Source organism: Oncorhynchus kisutch, linkage group LG6 (genome assembly GCF_002021735.2).
Source record: "Oncorhynchus kisutch isolate 150728-3 linkage group LG6, Okis_V2, whole genome shotgun sequence".
Lineage (NCBI taxonomy): Eukaryota > Metazoa > Chordata > Actinopteri > Salmoniformes > Salmonidae > Oncorhynchus > Oncorhynchus kisutch.
This window is the reverse complement of record NC_034179.2, coordinates 61,518,632-61,537,526: the sequence shown is the minus strand read 5'-3', so window position 1 is coordinate 61,537,526 and position 18,895 is coordinate 61,518,632. Positions and strand designations below refer to the sequence as shown.

Here is an 18,895-nt window from a genome sequence, read left to right as displayed (position 1 = left end):
GCAGTTCTAAATTCACATTTGGGGGGTGTTGGAAAGGCTGTGAATCATTTCTGAGTAAATGTTTGTTAACACACATTCCATTATGTCGATTGCGTCAATTGTTTGTGGCCCAACTCAGTCCCTCATTTCCTTCAAATGCTAGGATGAGTTTGCACTTTCAGGCCCTAATGAGCTGTAACATTCTTATCCTGTGTATTTGTGTCTGTTACTGTCCCCTGGCGTGTACGTATGGAGGATTATTAGAGGCATGGGTAGATAAACCGGTAGGGCCAGTTCACCAAGGCTATGAAAGGTCAGCTTTCCTTCCATTGTCACGGCTTTCATGTGAATATACAGTACTGGATGTACTTGATTCATTTAACCAAGTGGTTTAGAGCGTTGATGAGAACATTACTCTGGAAGTTGGCCATTATGACTTGATGAAGCCACAGGAAGGAGAATAGACAAATATACTAGCATAGGAACATGAAGGAGTTTGTCTCCGGCATAAAGGCCACAGGATCACAGGGTTTGACATTATGTACCTTGGTTGTTGGTGGTGGTGGAACCGCCTACTATCATTGAAAAGTGCTTCATGGTGATTCTTCAAATGATATTGCTAGTGACTTTATTTGCATTTTTATATCACACTGAAGTGTTGTTCCCATGTTTCATGAGCTGAATAAAGGACCCTGAAATTTTTCATATACACAAGTTTATTTCTCTCAAATTTTGTGCACAAATTTGTTTACATCACTGTTAGCGAGCATTTCTCTTATGGCAAGATAATCCATCTACCAGACAGGTGTGACATATCATGAAGCTGATTAAACAGCATGATCATTACACAGGTGCACCTTGTGCTGGGGACACTAAAAGGCCACTTCAAAATGTGCAGTTTTGTCACACAACACAATGCCACAGGTATCTCAAGTTTTGAGGGAGCTTGCAATTGGCATGATGACAGCGGGAATGTCTAGCTCTTGCCAGAAAATGTAATGTTCATTTCGCTACCATAAGCCGCCTCCAATGTCTTTTTAGAGAATTTGGCAGTATGTCCAACCGGCCTCACAACCGCAGACCACATGTGTGAACCTCCACATCTGGCTTCTTCACATGCGGGATTGTCTGAGGGGGGGGGGGGGCACAAGCTACGGACAACAAACACACTATTTAATTTAATAAATTGCCATTTGAAAGCACAGAGATACCGTGACGAGATTCTGAGGCCCATTGTTGTAAGGATCTGTAAGCAATTCCAGGAAGCTGAAAATGTCTCAGTTCTTCCATGGCCTGCTTACTCAACAGACATGTCACCAAATGATCATGTTTTGCATGCTCTGGATCGACATGTACGACAGCGTGTTCCTGCCAATATCCAGAAACTTCCCACAGCCATTGAAGAGGAGTGGGACAACATTCCACAGGCCACAATCAACAACCTGATCAACTCTATGCGAAGGAGATGTGTTGTGCGGCATGAGGCAAATGGCCGTCACACCAGATACTGACTGGTTTTCTGATCCACACCCCTACCTGTATTCCCAGTCATGTGAAATCCATAGATTAGGGCCTAATGAATGTGTTTCAATTGACTGATTTTTACTGAAACTGTAAATACTGGTGTGATAGAATAGGGAAAAATGAAAGACACTTCTACGATAAGGTCTCTGACAGAAACATTGATAGTAAATGTGCAGAGCTAAAATCGTGTGTTCTTTTTTTTCAACAATGTACATTTTGTACACTAACTGCAACGCAAGAGAGGAAGCATGCGGGACTTCCGAAGTGGTTCACTGTAAATCTGTGAATCTCATTCACTTCATGATTTGTTAAGGGATTAAAAAGGGATGGGTGACACCGTAACATATTCAGGTTGACTGGATTTGTGACACAAGGATGAGTCCCCATCTCAATTCAGTTCACTCACCATAATAAATCACTATTTCTAAATCAGTGAATTGCCTAATATTTCCAATGAGAATATTCTCCATGTCAATTGAATATCCAATGAATCCCCTGAATAAAATGGCCCCAACCATGGTATTGTAACTTGTACAGTAAACTTAGTATGCATAGAATGGCGTCTGTTTCAAACTTTATGAGTTATATTTACCAGATTGAGATATATTCCTTTGTTATTAGTGTAATCCCCCCCCCCCCCCCCCTCATCTGTGGATCTGTTGGGGCGGTATGCAAATTGGATTGTGTTTAGGGTTTCTGGTATAATTGTGTTGATGTGAGCCATGACCAGCCTTTCAAAGCACTTCAGGGCTACAGATGTGAGTGCTACGGGTCGGTAGTCATTTAGGCAGGTTACCATAGTGTTCTTGGGCACAGAGACTATGGTGGTCTGCTTGAAACATGTTGGTATTACAGACTCAGACAGGGACAGGTTGAAAATGTCAGGGAAGACACTTGCCAGTTGGTAAGCGCATGCTCGGAGTACACGTCTTGGTAATTTGTTTGGCCCTGCGGCCTTGTGAATGTTGACCTGTTTAAAGGTCTTACTCACATTGGCTGCGGAGAGCGTGATGACACAGTCTTCCGGAACAGCTGATGCTCTCATGCATGTTTCCCTATTACTTGCCTCGAAGCGAGTATAGAATTAATTAAGCTCGTCTAGTAGGCTTTTTTCTTTGGGCAGCTCTCGGCTGTGCTTTCCTTTGTAGTCTGTAATAGTTTGCAAGCCCTGCCACATCTGACGAGAGTCGGAGCCGGTGTAGTACGATTCAACCTTAGTCCTGTATTGACGCTTTGCCTGTTTGATGATTTGTCGCATGACATAGCGGGATTTCTTATAAACCTACGGGTTAGAGTCCCGCTCCTTGAAAGCTGCAGCTCTATCCTTTAGCTCAGTGCGGATGTTGCCTGTAATCCATGGCTTCTGGTTGGAGTATGTACGTACAGTCACTGTGGGGACGATGTCGTCAATGCACTTATTCATGAAGACAGTGACTGATGTGGTGTACTCCTCAATGCCATCGAAAGAATCCCGGATTCTAGTCTGTGCAAGCAAAACAGTCCTGTTGCTTAGCATCTGTTTCATCTGACTACTTTTTTATTGACCGAGTCACTGGTGCTTCCTGCTTTAATTTTAGCTTTTAAGCAGGAATCATGAGGATATAATTATGGTCAGATTTGCAAAATGGAGGGCGAGGGAAAGCTTTGTATGCGTCTCTATGTGTGGAGTAAAGGGGGTCTAGACTTGTGGCTGTATACAGCTCATTAAAAACATCAAGTGAATACATGTCTGTCATTGAGCAGGTTACTGTACTGCATTCTTCTCGTCACACACACAACCCTTCGAACATAACGATGAAACAGGATAACACAGGATAAATTACAGATTAGCTAGATACATATTTACACTGATATATAGATAAATAGACAGGAGAAATGATCACAGATTACAGCAATGGAAAACCAATAGCCTTGCCGTTGTGACAACCAAGACATTCCTCAGTGGGTCTGTTTGACTTGAAAAGAGGGATGAGAGAGGGAGACAACAGGTGTATCAGGGTGTGGGTTTGTCTCAGGTTTCAGTGTGAGAGAGGAAGATAGATAAAGGGGAGGAGTGAAGGCAGGGTGGAGTATAAAAGTATGAACACTCAACAGGACTGGCTGTAGTGGTGGGCATTGAAACGATGGAAGTCTGCAAAGCACTCTGTTTGGTGACTCTACTAGTTACCCTCTTTTCAAAAGGTAGGAGATGAGATTCCCGTTATTCCACTGCTTTCCTTCTATTGACTGGTGAATGTAGTCAAGGAGTTGGTCAGGTTATAGAATTTTCTTGGTGGTGGGCCTTATTGACTATTTATAGAATACAGGCATAGCCAATAACGACAGTCAAAGCCAACAGGATGTAATGTGCATTGTGACACAGGAGAGAGACCTGTTAGACTGTTTTGGGCATTGAGGGAGGTCCTGTGCCTAATTTAAGGCAGAACGTTCACATTTGTCAAATATTTTTTGTGAGCGAAGTATAATGTGTGTCCTTAAAGACATTTATCAGTCTAAAGTGGAGCCTCATGGCAAACATAACTTAACTGCAAAAGGTTCAGTGTGTTTTAGAGTTTGTGGACCATTTGAAGTTATACATCTAATTTCAAAGCAGTAAGGAAAGTGAAGGGGGTGTTAGCCCAAGTTGTGTCACAGCCGGCCGTTACCGGGAGCTCCCAAAGGTGGTGCACAATTAGCCCAGCATCTTCTGGGCTGCGGTTTCCTTGAACCGTGTTTGCCTCCGACACATTGGTTCCCAATAGATATCACAACCACAAAGTAAAATTAGTCTATATTGTAAATATTCAGAAAAACTAAAATGAGATTTTTTGATTTTAATTTAAGGTTCGGGTTAGTTTTGAAATCCAATTTTAAGAAGCGAAATTTGAGAAATAGGCAGGGTTTATGACTTGTGGCTGTGTTAACTAGTGACAACTCAACATATTTGGGAAGCTTCTGGGTTAGCGAGCAGTGTGGATTAGAATCAGTGCGGCTTGGCGGGGCTGTCTCAGAGGACGCATGTCCCGATCTGCGCTGCTCCATGCCCATTGAGGAGTTGTTGCAATGAGACAAGGCCGTAAATACACAATTGGATACTGGGAAAATGGGGTAAAATTGAATAAGAAAAAAAAGGAAGGGGCATCAAAATGGAATTTATGAGATGAAAGGTGAATCGCACACGTGACAGAAATTACAAACCATGATTAACACAGATTACTTCCCTCTTGGCCAGCTTGGACAGGGGCCTCATTTATAAACGTTGTGTAAATGTCACTTTAATATCTTTGTGCGACTTTTCTGAAATTGTCAGTTTCCTAAAACTGTGTGAGTGAACAAGCGTTGTAACTCCGACTGGAAAACACCCTGTCACATTTTAATGGTGACATAATGTATAATTGAATGTATTGGGATTAGGCCAGAGCAGTTTCTAAAAGAAAGAGCAATGGCAAATCTGAGGTGTTTCCAGAAGGTTTTGATCTTATGCAGTGACTATTTATTTGTTTTTGGCAAAGGACTGAGATTGTTGTGGCTTTTTTTCCCTCTTAGAAACAAATTGTTGTGGACCTGTTAGCAGAAGGTTTAAACTCAACAATGTTTTGTACTGACTTTCCCACGAATGTATGCACTGCCTACCAATTGAGAATGATTGTCTACTCAATACATTTGAAATACATTAGGCTATGTCAAAGGAAAAGAGAAATGTCTGTTCTATTAAATTACACTGTAACCACGCTCTGGATCTCAGAGCAAAATAGTTGAAATAGCTTATCTAATAAGAAATGGTGACGAATGGTATTCTAAACCATCGCAGTCAGAAAAGCAATGATTATGGAAATAAAATAAATAGTAAATTGATTCCTATTTCGAATGCTATGAGTCACCAACGCAATGAGTCACCAACGCAATGAGTCACCAACGCAATGAGTCACCAACGCAATGTTCGTCTGTTGTTGTCTTAAGGGCAGAGTACAGGGAGGAAATGGAGGTTCCAAAGTGTAGGAACATTGGTCGTGACTGGCCAGTTGTGTTTGTCCTCAATTTCAGTTGGATGGAATAGAATATTTGATACGTTCATAGTGTAATGCAATGAGCTTGTAGAAATAATTATCAGTTTGTAGATACGTCTGATTGGTCTGTTTACTTCTTTATGTGTTGTATACATTCATTAAAACACATTACCTGATTTTAATTTAGTGGGTGGAGACAGAATGTGAAGCCAGTCAAGCTGACAGTCACGCCCATAGAGCATCCAGTGGTAGGGTGCTCTGTTAGTTTCACTGGTCTGAAAAGACCAATGACAACGACATGTGAGGAGGTAAAAGTGTTATTATGACAGACGTTTAGCAGTGGGCTTCATTTCTCCTGTCCAGTTCTTTTAGATTCGCTCAAATAAAGGAACGTAGGTGAGGAGAGGAAGCCTCTTTAGACCATTGATTTGTCACATACAGAGAAGATTCAAAACAATAGTGGAGGCAAGAGAAGGGTGATTGGGTGAACTATCCTTTTTAGACAAGTCTTAGAATGCATTATAAAACATGACCTAGTATTGTTTCATGTGAAATCCCCATACAGGTCTACAGCAATGATGACTGTTGTGACCACATTGCTTCATTGAATGATTGTGCATTTTTTCTTGTTGTTTTTTTCCTGATGAGCCGGTTTTACTTTTGCTCTCCTCTAAAGATGCAGTATATATATTTCCTCATCCTCGTTATCTTATTCATAAGGCTTTGGTCCCCAAATTATATTTATCTAGTATTAGTATAACAATATCTTAGTAATTATGAGAGTAATCTATTCTCCTAGGTTGTTTTAATAGGTAATGTGCTAATTAGTATTAAACACATTCTGGACAATGTTAAGTGGACAGTAGTATTAGGTAACATACACAGTGATAAAAGACGTTTTGACAGATGGCATTTGTCTTAACAATCCTCAGACTCATAACAAGAAATCAGCTGAGAGAGTTTGTTCACAGGAAAGGTTTGTATGGACACTAAATACACAGAGTACAGACAGAGTACAGACAGAGGACAGGCCCAACCAAGACTATGTTCCTACTATAAAACCAATGGGGTGAAAAGTTATGAATTACATGTTTGCCCACAGTGTGCCAAAACCAAACTGTTCAACTTTTTTCTGCTTCTCCTGTTTTTCAGTGTCTCACTCTCAGTTGGATGGTAAGTCCCCTCCTTTTTTCAATCAAATTTCAGTTATTTTCCTAATTGAATGACTTAACCATGCACCTATTCACTGACTAACAAGTGAGCTTTCAATCTCTTCACTTCCTGTGTGTGCTATATTTTGTAATCCCTCATCCATCTGTGTCTTTGTTAGTGTGTGGAATCTCTCCTCTCAACACTAGGATCGTGGGGGGTCAGGATGCTCCTCCAGGGAGTTGGCCATGGCAGGCCAGTCTGCAGAGATCTGGCAGCCATTTTTGTGGGGGATCCCTTATTAACAAAGAGTGGGTACTGACTGCTGCTCACTGCTTTCCCAGGTGAGGACCCATAAAAACATAGGGCTCAATTCAATCAAATCTGCATTGTAGTATTTCCACAAACTGTCACGTAGTAGATATTATAATAATAATAATAGATTTAGATTTTCATGTGATCACATAAAACCACAATGTTTTTTTGGGACAGTAAAAACACTTTGTGAATAGACTTTCCTCCCGATCATGTTTTCAAAATGAGATGTGGGAAGTAAAGGGAAGCAGTTCGTAAATAAATGATAATATTCAAATATTGCTGAGGTGGGAGCTACCGGCTTTGCTACTGGTTCTACAATTCTAACTTGAAACTCTCATTTTCTCAGCACCAGTACATTATATTTGGTGGTCTACCTGGGTCGTCAGAACCAGCAGGGCTCCAACCCTAATGAAGTGAGCCGTACGGTCACTCAGATCATCTGCCACCCCAACTACATCAGGAGGACCAATGACAACGACATGTGTCTGCTGAAGCTCTCCTCCTCTGTGACTTTTACCAACTACATCCGGCCAGTCTGCCTAGCTGCACAAGGCAGCTCCTTCTATGCTGGCACTACTAGCTGGGTCACAGGCTGGGGCACCCTCAGCAGTGGAGGATGTGAGTACACAGATATAGCTTGTTTTAAGTACGACTGATGATGGCTCAGAATTCTGAGAGGTCTTGTGTATGTTGAGGAAGCCATTTTTCTCATAGGTTGAAAGTCAATCCTCAGTGTCCCTGGCCTCACCACAGACTAGAGCTGGGCGATATGGACAAAAATGTATACCGCAACAAATTACTTGAATTGATGCGATAACGATAAGTAGAACGATACGTTTATAACATTCATGTGCACCACTGTTTTTTTATTAGCCTTTAAACTACTACTACTAGCAATGGTGTAAAGTACTTAAGTAAAAATACTTTTAAAGTACTACTTAAGTCGTTTTTTGGGGTATCTACACTTTACTTTACTATTTATATTTTTGACAGATTTTACTCCACTACATTCCTAAAGAAAGTAATGTACTTTCTAATTTACCCTGACACCCAAAAGTACTAGTTACATTTTGAATGCTTAGCAGGACAGGAAAATGGTCTAATTCACACACTTAAAAAGAACATCCCTTGTAAAATATGTCTGAGTGTTGAAGTGTGCCCCTGGCTCTCCGTAAATTAAAAAACAAGAAAATCGTGCCAAGAAACAAGAAAATCGTGTAGGTTTTTACTGGGTGACTCACTTTTCCTTGAGTCATTTTCTACTAAGGTATATTTTACTTTTACTCAAGTATGAAAGTTGGGTACTTTTCCCACCACTGACTACTAGTTTGATTGTTGTAGCTATCAATTGTCCCATTAACAATTACCCATATTAGCAAACTTATTTCATTTCAAACTTCACATTGTCTAGTATAAGCTACTTATCGTAGTGAAGAATATCAGCAATGCCTGTGATAAGTGGTTGGTGTCTACATTTTCAGTTTATCGTCCCAGCTCTACCACAGGTCCTACAGGAGGTGGATGTGCCAGTAGTGGGAAACAGGCAGTGTAACTGTAATTATGGAGCTGGCTCCATCACTGACAACATGATCTGTGCTGGTCTATCAGCAGGAGGAAAGGATTCCTGTCAGGTAAAATCTTTTTCTTTTCCTTTTAGTTTATTAGTGTCAGTCAATAACACATTGGGCTTATTTTCCGGACACAGGTTATACCTAATCCTAGACTAAAAATAATTTAAAAAAGAGATTCCCCATTTGAAAATGCTTGTTTGTCTGAGACTAGGCTTCATCTGGGAAACCAACCCATTATATTTCATAATTCTGTAAAAATTCAATCCCAGTGACACTGTAAATCTGTCTATGCATAGGGGGACTCAGGAGGTCCGCTTGTGAGCAAACAGGGTACTCACTGGATCCAGTCTGGCGTTGTGAGTTTTGGCAACGGTTGTGCTCTGGCAAATTTCCCAGGTGTGTACGCCAGAGTTTCCCAGTACCAGACCTGGATCAAGAGCCAGATTACCAGTGACCAACCTGGCTTCATCACCTTCTCATCCAGTGGGACTGACTCTGACCTCAGTGTCACCTGCACCACCACCACCCCCCCTACTACCACACCCGCACGTACGTACCTATAGTGTAACTTGTGCATATGGCTAAACCTTGATGTGAATCTCTCTAATTCTGTAATAAATCTGACTACTGGATTACTCCCTTTTATTTGTCTCTCAAACTTGTATCTGTCTCTCCCTCTGCAGCTGTGGTGTGTGGCAGCGCTAGCGCCTCTTTGAACTCCCGTATTGGTGGGGGAAGCTCGTTGGCGACAGCAGGCTTGTGGCCCTGGATAGCCAGCCTACAGAAGAACGGAGCACACGTGTGCGGGGGCACGTTAGTGGCGGTGGACTCTGTCATGAGCGACGCTAGCTGCTTCTCCAGGTAAGTTAACTCGACCTTTATTTCAAAGGGGAGAGCAAGTAGTTACAGTAAGTTCCGGATTAAAATGTCAGTCCTGACATGATTCTAAGGAAATCTAGTCATGTAACCTACATTTAGATTTTGGAAGGTGCATGAACATTTAGTGACGCTTTCCTTTTCAACCCTCATGCAAAAGGTTAACCAAGGTTAATTAGTCCGACGTAGGACATTCGTACAATCCTTGTGCTAGTGAAAATCCTTTTATGGATAGCTGCTCAGAAACACCACCCATGTTTTATACAACCGGATGCTGCAGAGAGAATGGACCTGGTGTAATTATCATCATGTCAATCAATGTCTGGATGGGACTGCATGGTTCCAACTGAGCGATGGACCTCCATTTGCGTCACTCTCTGAGTATTTCTATGCACTTTTGTGCTGCTGAGTTTTTGGAACGGTCTGTACACGATGCGCCGACGCTCTGTTTGCGCAGAGTGAGTGTGTTGAGCCTCTTACAGTAATATTTACTGTAGTGTACCAAAGGGGAGAGCCATCAGCCAACATCTCTCCCAAAATACTGTACAATTCTGGCTTACCATCCTGATCAGCTGGCCAGTTTTTAAAGTATTGATACCTTCATAGATACATACAGTTGATTTCGGAAGTTTACATACACCTTAGCCAAATACATTTAAACTCAGTTTTTCACAATTCCTGACATTTAATCCTAATAAAAATTCCCTGTCTTAGGTCAGTTAGGATCACCACTTTATTTGAAGAATGTGAAATGCAGAAGAATAATCGTAGAGAGAATGATTTATTTCAGCTTTTATTTATTTAATCACATTCCCAGTGGGTCAGAAGTTTACATACACTCAATTAGTATTTGGTAGCATTGCTTTTAAATTGTTTAGCTTGGGTCAAATGTTTCGGGCAGCCTTCCACAAGCGTCCCACAATAAGTTGGGTGAATTTTGGCCCATTCCTCTTTACAGAGCTGGTGTAACTGAGTCAGGTTTTCTAGGCCTCTTTGCTTGCACACGCTTTTTCAGTTCTGCCCACAAATTTTGTATAGGATTTAGATTAGGGCTTTGTGATGGCCACTCCAATACCTTGACTTTGTGGAACTTAAGCCTTTTTGCCACAACTTTGGAAGTATGCTTGGCGTCATTGTCCATTTGGAAGACTCATTTGCGACCAAGCTTTAACTTCCTGACTGATGTCTTGAGATGTTGCTTCAATATATCCACATAATTTTCCTACCTCATGGTGCCATCTATTTTGTGAAGTGCACTAGTCCCTCCTGCAGCAAAGCACCCCCACAACATGATGCTGCCACCCCCGTGCTTCACGTTTGGGATGGTGTTGTTCGGCTTGCAAGCATCCTCCTTTTTCCTTCAAACATAACGATGGTCATTATAGCCAAACAGTTCTATTTTTGTTTCATCAGACCAGAGGACATTTCTCAAAAAAGTACGATCTTTGTCCCCATATGCAGTTGGAAACCGTAGTCTGGCTTTTTTATGGCGGTTTTGGAACAGTGGCTTCTTCCTTGCTGATCGGCCTTTCAGGTTATGTCGATATAGGACTCGTTTTACTGTGGATATAGATACTTTTGTACCTGTTTCCTCCAGCATCTTTACAAGGTCCTTTGCTGTTGTTCTGGGATTGATTTGCACTTTTCGCACCAAAGTACGTTAATCTCTAGGAGACAGAACGCTCTGTTCGTACAGATGAACGTGGTACCTTCAGGCGTTTGGAAATTGCCAGACTTGTGGAGGTCTACAATTTTTGGCTAATTCTTGGCTAATTTCTTTTGATTTTCCCATGATGTCAAGCAAGCCTTGAAATGCATCCACAGGTACACCTCCAACTGACTCAAATGTGTCACGCCCTGGCCATAGAGAGGCTTTTTATTCTCTATTTTGGTTAGGCCAGGGTGTGACTAGGGTGGGCATTCTATGTTCTTTTTTCAATGTTTGTATTTCTTTGTTTTTGGCCGGGCATGGTTCTCAATCAGGGACAGCTGTCTGTCGTTGTCTCTGATTGAGAACCATACTTAGGTAGCCTTTTCCCACCTGTGTTTTGTGGGTAATTATTTTTCTGTGTGTGTTTGAGTGCACCTCGGTTGCGCCACGGTCTTTGCTGTTTACCTGTTTGTTTTTTTGTTTCGGTTTCACTTTCATTAAAAGATGTGGAACTACATGCATGCTGCGCCTTGGTTGATTTATGACAGGGAGTTTGAGGATAGCGAGCGTGACAAAATGATGTCAAATAGCCTATCAGAAGCTTCTAAAGCCATAACATAATTTTCTGGAATTTTCCAAGCTGTTCAAAGGCACAGACAACTTAGTGTATGTAAACGCCTGACCCACTGGAATTGTGATACAGTGAAATAATCTGTCTGTAAACAATTGTTGGAAAAATGACTTGTGTCATGCACAAAGTAGATGTCTTAACCGACTTGCCAAAACTATAGTTTGTTAACAAGACATTTGTGGAGTGGTTGAAAAACGAGTTTCAATGACTCCAACCTAAGTGTATGTAAACTTCCGACTAGAACTGTATATACTGAACATAAATATAAACGCAACATGACGCAATTTCAACGATTTTATAGTTATAGTTCATATAATGAAATCAGTAAATTGAAATTAATTAATTAGACCTTCATCTATGGATTTCACGTGGATACACATGGTCTGCAGTTGTGAGGCCGGTTGGACGTACTGCCAAATTCTCTAAAACGACACTGGTTCTAGAAATTAAACAAATCAAAATATATTTTATATTTGAGATTCTTCAAATAGCCACCCTTAGCCTTGATTAAAGCTTTGCACACTCTTGGCATTCTCTCAACCAGCTTAATGAGGTAGTCACCTGGAATGCATTTCAATTAACAGGTGTGCCTTCTTAAAAGTTAATTTGTGTGATTTCTTTCAAAGAGAAACAATGAGTCCATTACTTTAAGTCAGTTAATACGGAAAATTTCAAGAACTTTCAAGTGCAGTCGCAAAAACCATTAAGCGCTGTGAAACTGGCTCTCTTGAGGACCGCCACAGGAATCAAAGACCCAGAGTGACCTTTGCTGCAGAGGATACGTTCATTAGAGTTACCAGCCTCAAATTGCAGCCCAAATGAATTCTTCACAGAGTTCAAGTAACAGACACATCTCAACATCAGCTGTTTAGAGGAGACTGTGAATCAGGCCTTCATGGTTGAATTGCTACAAATAAACCACTACTAAAGGACACCAATAAGAAGAGGAGACTTGTTTGGGCCAAGAAACACGAGCAATGGACATTAGACCGGTGGAAATTGGTCATTCAGTCTGGAGTCCAAATTGTATATTTTTGGTTCCAACCGCCTTGTCTTTGTGAGACGCGGTGTGGGTGAATGGATGATCTACGCATGTGTATTTCCCACCGTAAAGCATGGAGGAGGAGGTGTGATGGTGTGGGGGTGCTTTGCTAGTGACACTGTCTGTGATCTATTTAGAATTCAAGCTTAACCAGCATAGCTACCACAGTATTCTGCAGCGATACGCCATCCCATCTTGTTTGGGCTTAGTGGGACTATCATTTGTTTTTCAACAGGACAATGACCCAACAAACCTCCAGGCTGTGTAAAGGCTATTTGACCAATAAGGAGAGTGATGGAGTGATGGAGCATCAGATGACCTGGCTTCCACAATCCCCCAACCTCAACCAAATTGAGATTGTTTGGGATGAGTCGGACCGCAGAGTGAACAAGTGCTCAGCTTATGTGAGCACAACTCCTTCAAGACTGTTGGAAAAGTATTCCAGATGAAGCTGGTTGTGAGAATGCCAAGAGTGCGCAAAGCTGTCATCAAGGCAAAGGGTGGTTATTTGTTTAACACTTACTACATAATTCCAAATGTGTTATTTTTTAGTTTTGATGTCTTCGCTATTATTCTACAATGTAAAAAATACAAAAAATAAAGAAAAACCCTTCAATGAGTAGGTGTTCTAAAACGTTTGACTAGGAGTGTATTTATTAAATTCATATGCACTGCTTATGAATGTGATATGTATGGGTTATGTATACTGAACAAAAATATAAACGCAACATGTAAAGTGTTGGTCCCATGTTTCATGAGATGAAATAAAAAAAAATCTCAGAAATTTTACATATGTACAGAAGGATTATTTTTCTCAAATTTTGTGCACATCTTTATTTACATCCCTGTTAGTGAGCATTTCTCCTTTGCCAGGATAATCCAGCCACCTGACGTGTGGGATATCAAGACGCTGAATAAACAGCATGATCATTACACAGGCGCACAATGTGCTGGGCACAATAAAAGCCCACTCTAAAACGTGCAGTTATGTCAAAAACACAATGCCTCAGATGTCTCAAGTTTTGAGGGAGCTTGCAATTGGCATGTTAACTGCAGGAATGTCCACCAGAGTTGTAGCCAGAGAATTGAATGTTAAACCTCGTAAGGATCTGCCCCTTTTTTTCCATCTAAAATGACATACCCAAATCTAACTGCCTTTAGCTCAGGACCCGAAGCAAGGATATGCATAATCTTGATACCATTTGAAAGGAAACACTTTGAAGTTTGTGAAAATGTGAAATCAATGTAGGCGAATAAAACACATTAGATCTGGTAAAATATAATACAAAGAAAAAAACTACAATTTTTTTGTATTTTTTTGTACCAGCACCTTTGAAATGCAAGAGAAAGGCGATAATGTATTAGTATAGTATGAATTCTTTCACTTTAATAGCTGCTGTAAATTGGAATGTGCAGTTAGATTAACAAGAATTGAAGCTTTCTGCCAATATCAGATATGTCTATGTCCTGGGAAATGTTCTTCTTACTTACAACCTCATGCTAATCGCATTAGCCTACGTTAGCTCAACCTTCCCATGGGTGAGACACCGATCTGTAGAGATCCTTAAGAGGTTATTAACACTTTGTTTTGTTACTACATGATTCCATACGTGTTATTTCATAGTTTTCTACAATGTAGAAAATAGTAAAAATAAGAAAAAATCTTGAATGAGTAGTTGTTCTACAACTTTGACCTGTAGTGTATGTCAACAACTTCAAGTAAGAAAATATCAACTTGCTACAATCATTAATTGCATTCAAAATGATGACAACATCCATACTAAAGAGAGATCCACTATGCAGAAATCGCACCACTGTTTGTCTAATTTCAGTTTGTGACAAAACAAGCAGTCATTGTGTGGACAATTATTTTACCAACCAAACCACAGTGAAATATATTTTCCATAACAAAAAATATTGTATATTCTGCTGTTTAAAACACGTGTACGAAACTGAAAGTAAAAGACACAGAATCTTCAGAACGTAAAAGAATAGAAATAGCATACATGCAACAGATATACCGCTTCTTAGACTTGCTTTCGACGGGAATGACAGATCTATAACTCACATTTCTATGCGATTTTAGGGGTCGCCCAAAAATGTAGATATTGTATGACGTGTGTCTACCTAGGTAATAACACATTCTTCATAACACGTGCATACCCTCTACATATCACATTTATAAGCAGTTCATAAGCATTTCATAAGACGGCAATCAGAATGAAGTGTTTTGTGTCCCTCGCTAAACACACAACTTATTCTACCTCTCCAGCCAGCCCAACACCGCTCAATGGACCGTGATCCTGGGTCGTCTGAAGCAAAACGGCTCCAACCCTAATGAGGTAACCCTGAACGTCATCAACATCACCATGAGCAACTTGACGGGCAACAACGTGGCCATCCTCCGACTGGCCAGCCAACCCAAGTTATCTAACTACATCCAGCCTATCTGTGTGGACCAGGGAACCAGCACCTTCAGCACAGGGACTAAGTGCTGGGTGGCTGGCTGGGGCACTGGCCAGGGTGGGGGTGAGTGGATGGACAACTGTCTTTGTGTGTTAGAAATGTGCCTGTTCAGTAACAAGCTCTATAGATCTGAAAGAATTGGAAAAGCAATGGAATTGCTGTAGGTCCTTTGATACGGATGGATTGTTTCCGGAAAGATACAACCTTAGGTGTAGGTGTGTGTGTGTGTGTGTGTGTGTGTGTGTGTGTGTGTGTGTGTGTGTGTGTGTGTGTGTGCGTGCGTGCGTGCAAATTGGTATGACAAGTAATAAACTCTCTCTCTTTGTGTCCTCAGCTGAGCAAGTCCTGCAGGAGTTCCAGACCTCTGTGGTGGAATGCATGAATGTTTCATCTTTGGACAACATTTGTACCGGACCTGTGACACTACTGCAGGTATGGCACAGTTGATCTATAAATCTGTCGGTCTTACTATTTTGCTTGCAACATGTTGTTGTAAGCACATAACAGTATGACCATATTAACCCATGTTTTTCTCTGCTTCTCTCCCCATAGGATGATGTGGGTGGTCCTCTGATGTGTAAGCAGGGCAACTCATGGTTTCAGACTGCTGTGTTGACTGTCGATAGCAGCAACGCCACAAGCAGCAACACCACTAGCACTAGTAAAGCACGATGGAGCAAGAGTCCTCGCGCCTCCACCATCCAAGTCTTCACCAAAACCTCCCGCTTTAAGAACTTCCTGGCTACCAATTTGGGAACCCTCCTATCCCCCGCCTTAGCTGGTGGCAGCAGTGGAGCTTCCATGGCCCACTCCTCCTTCTCTCTCTTCCCCTTCTTCTCCCTCTCCTTTGTCCTCCTGTTGGGTTGGGATTGACACTAAGCAACTCAAAGGCAACCATTATTGACAAGCCCGTTCCGTAACTTCCAACTAACCAAAAGTCAGTGACTGGCAGTGTGTCAAAGCAGAGTGTGTCAGAGTGTGTCAAAGCCAACGTTGAACTCAGGGAGCCTTCATCTCCGGTCACTTGAATTATGAATGTTTACAACTTCCCCTTTGTTTTTCTTTACTATGTCAAAGTCAATCAATAAAATATATTTTTGCTGTCACAATTGTTTTTGTATCCATAGCATTTTCTGGACAATATCTGTTAATTCAAACAGCACTGTTATTTAAGTTGCAAAATGCACTATTTTCTGTTGAAAGCTGTCTGGGCATGTGTAACAGTGTTACATATTAATATCCAGATGAATATGACTGTAGTCGCACACTTTACTTTCTCCAAAGATTATAGTCTATTCTACAGTATCTGTGAGCCACAATGGCAAGTAGCCAACATGCACTGAACTATTAGATAGTCATACTGCACTTTACTGGACATGTGCCATGGATTATTATATACTTAACAAATCACAATGTTATGATGATGGTTTTAACAAAACTAAATAGCTCTAATACTTAGTTCTAAATTAATTCAAGACTTCATAGCCTTTAGATTATCCCTTGAAAGGCACATTGAGTGTAATTAAGAGAATGTAGAAAGAACTTACAGAAGTTTGAGGAAACCAGGAAAGGCAAGAAATGTCTAATAGATTGGGATAAATTTAGAAAGTGGGAGGGGGAAGCCAAAAGACAGTCAGACAAAGTTAAAGGAATAATGGTGAAAGAAGGTAAGAAGACACAGTTGGAGGAAGATAAGAATAGGAGAAACAGGGATGATGATGATAATGACTTTCCACCCCCCATTATACCCCTGTATCCACTGCACCAGCACCAGCCCTGGTTGTCCGACAGCAGCTCGCTCAGCCATCTCCCACACCGCAGTTCTACCAGCAGACACCTCGGAGGTGGCCCATGAGCAGTGGAAATCCGTTCCATGCACCGGCCACATTGAGTCCCATCCCTGGTGTTGATGGACTCTGGAAACTTAGTCCACCATCGACGTCGACCCCTAACATGCAGCTAAGTCCCTCACCTGCAACGGTCACGACCAGAACAGGTACAAAAGGTGACCCAAACACAACCTTTCTACAGGCACCTCTGGTAATGTCCACTAATCCACAACCACGACCTGTGGATGGTGAGGAGCACCATGACGAATGGTACCCGCTCTTCGACATCCAGAAGACTTGAAGACAGGACGAAACGAAGGACATCGCTAAAGAACTTCCGGATCCTACAAAGGACGCTGGTCATTTTACCACACAGCTAATTAAGATTGGCCCGGCTGTACAAGCCATCTGCAGCTGAGATTATGCACATTTGCCGTATCAAGATGAGGCTGCGATGGGCGGACGTGGAAGGAGGCTTTGATGAAAACTACCAATGGGAAAAGGGTGGAGCCTACCCAACTAACTACACTGTGTGATCGCATAAAATAACATTACCCCCCCCCCCCATGACCAATTGGGAAGCTATCTATAGTTGCACGCAGAAAGCTAAAGAGTCGTTGGAAGACTACAGACATAGGCTGGAGACTTGCTACCGTAAGCATAATGGGCTCAAACCAATGACTGATGGCCGCCAAAATGATGACTATGACAGACTCTTGAAGGCTGCCCTAATGAATTAACTTTTGCCAGCCCTTGGTAAACAGGTTGAAATGACCTGCATTGGCTGGGAAACTACCAGTCTACAAGTGGTTATTGAACACTGTAAACACGCTGTGAGGCTAAAACTGTCTCAAGAAGACAAGACAAAACAGAGAATAGAAAAAGGAGGAGTGAAGTTACAAGCTGCACAGCTGGCTTTTTATCAAGGACAGGGCCAGCAGTGGTAGACTCAGGGAAGATATCAAAATGATGGACAGAGGGGAAGGGGTAGAGGAAGAGGAGGGGGAGCCAGTGCTGACGGGTGGGCTAGAGAACAGCAACAACAGGACAGGAACTTTGCTTGTCACAATGGAAAACAGGGACATTTCGCCAGAACTGTCACACCCTGATCTGTTTCACCTGTCTTTGCGCTCGTCTCCACCCCCTCCAGGTGTCACCCATCTTCCTCATTATCCCCATTTTATTTATACCTGGGTTCTCTGTTTGTCTGTTGCCAGTTCATCTTATCAGGTCTTACAAGCGTGTTTTCCCGTCTCCCTGCTTTCTCAAGTTATGTTCCCAAGTTGTACCTGCCTGACTCTGACACGTTTACAAACCTCTGCCTGTCCTGACCCCGAGCCTGCCTGCTGTTCTGTACCTTATTGACTCTGCCCTAGATTTCGGACCTGCCTTTGACCTGTCTTTTGACTGCCCCCTGTTTGGGTCAGTAAACACATGTGACTCTAGCTGTCTGCATCTGGGTCTTATAGGCCGGGTCACTCACAATACCACTCCCATCAACTTGCGAGTGTCAGGGAACCACAGCGAGGCAATCCAATTTATGCTGATTAAGTCTCCTCAGGTTCCCATGTTATTGAGATTATCTTGGATCCAGCAACACTATCCCCTCATTGACTGGACTGCTGGTGCCATTATGGGCTGGAGCCCATTCTGCAACGTCTATTGTCTGAAGTCAGTGCAGCCTGCCCATGGACGTCTTTCTGTGGGCTCGGAAGTTGCCCCGGACCTCTCTGCCATTCCCGCGGAGTACCAGGACCAGGCCACTCCGCACCGACCCTATGACTGCGGGATCGACATTCTCCCAGGCACCACACCGCCCCAGGGACAACTATACTCTTTGTCGGGTCCTGAGACCAAGGCTATGGAGACCAAC

At 42.1% G+C, this 18,895-nt stretch overlaps 1 protein-coding gene across 1 annotated transcript; it reads left to right on the top strand.

The window, feature by feature from the left end:
- Positions 1-3,570: 3,570 nt before the first annotated feature.
- On the top strand, positions 3,571-16,305 carry LOC109893127 (transmembrane protease serine 9). Its single transcript, XM_031827061.1, has 10 exons — positions 3,571-3,684; positions 6,642-6,662; positions 6,820-6,982; positions 7,303-7,574; positions 8,451-8,587; positions 8,824-9,076; positions 9,211-9,388; positions 15,000-15,256; positions 15,528-15,625; positions 15,746-16,305. The coding sequence occupies exons 1-10, from the start codon at positions 3,627-3,629 to the stop codon at positions 16,064-16,066; spliced, it is 1,758 nt and encodes a 585-aa protein (XP_031682921.1). The 5' UTR covers positions 3,571-3,626; the 3' UTR covers positions 16,067-16,305.
- The last annotated feature ends 2,590 nt before the right edge of the window (positions 16,306-18,895 follow it).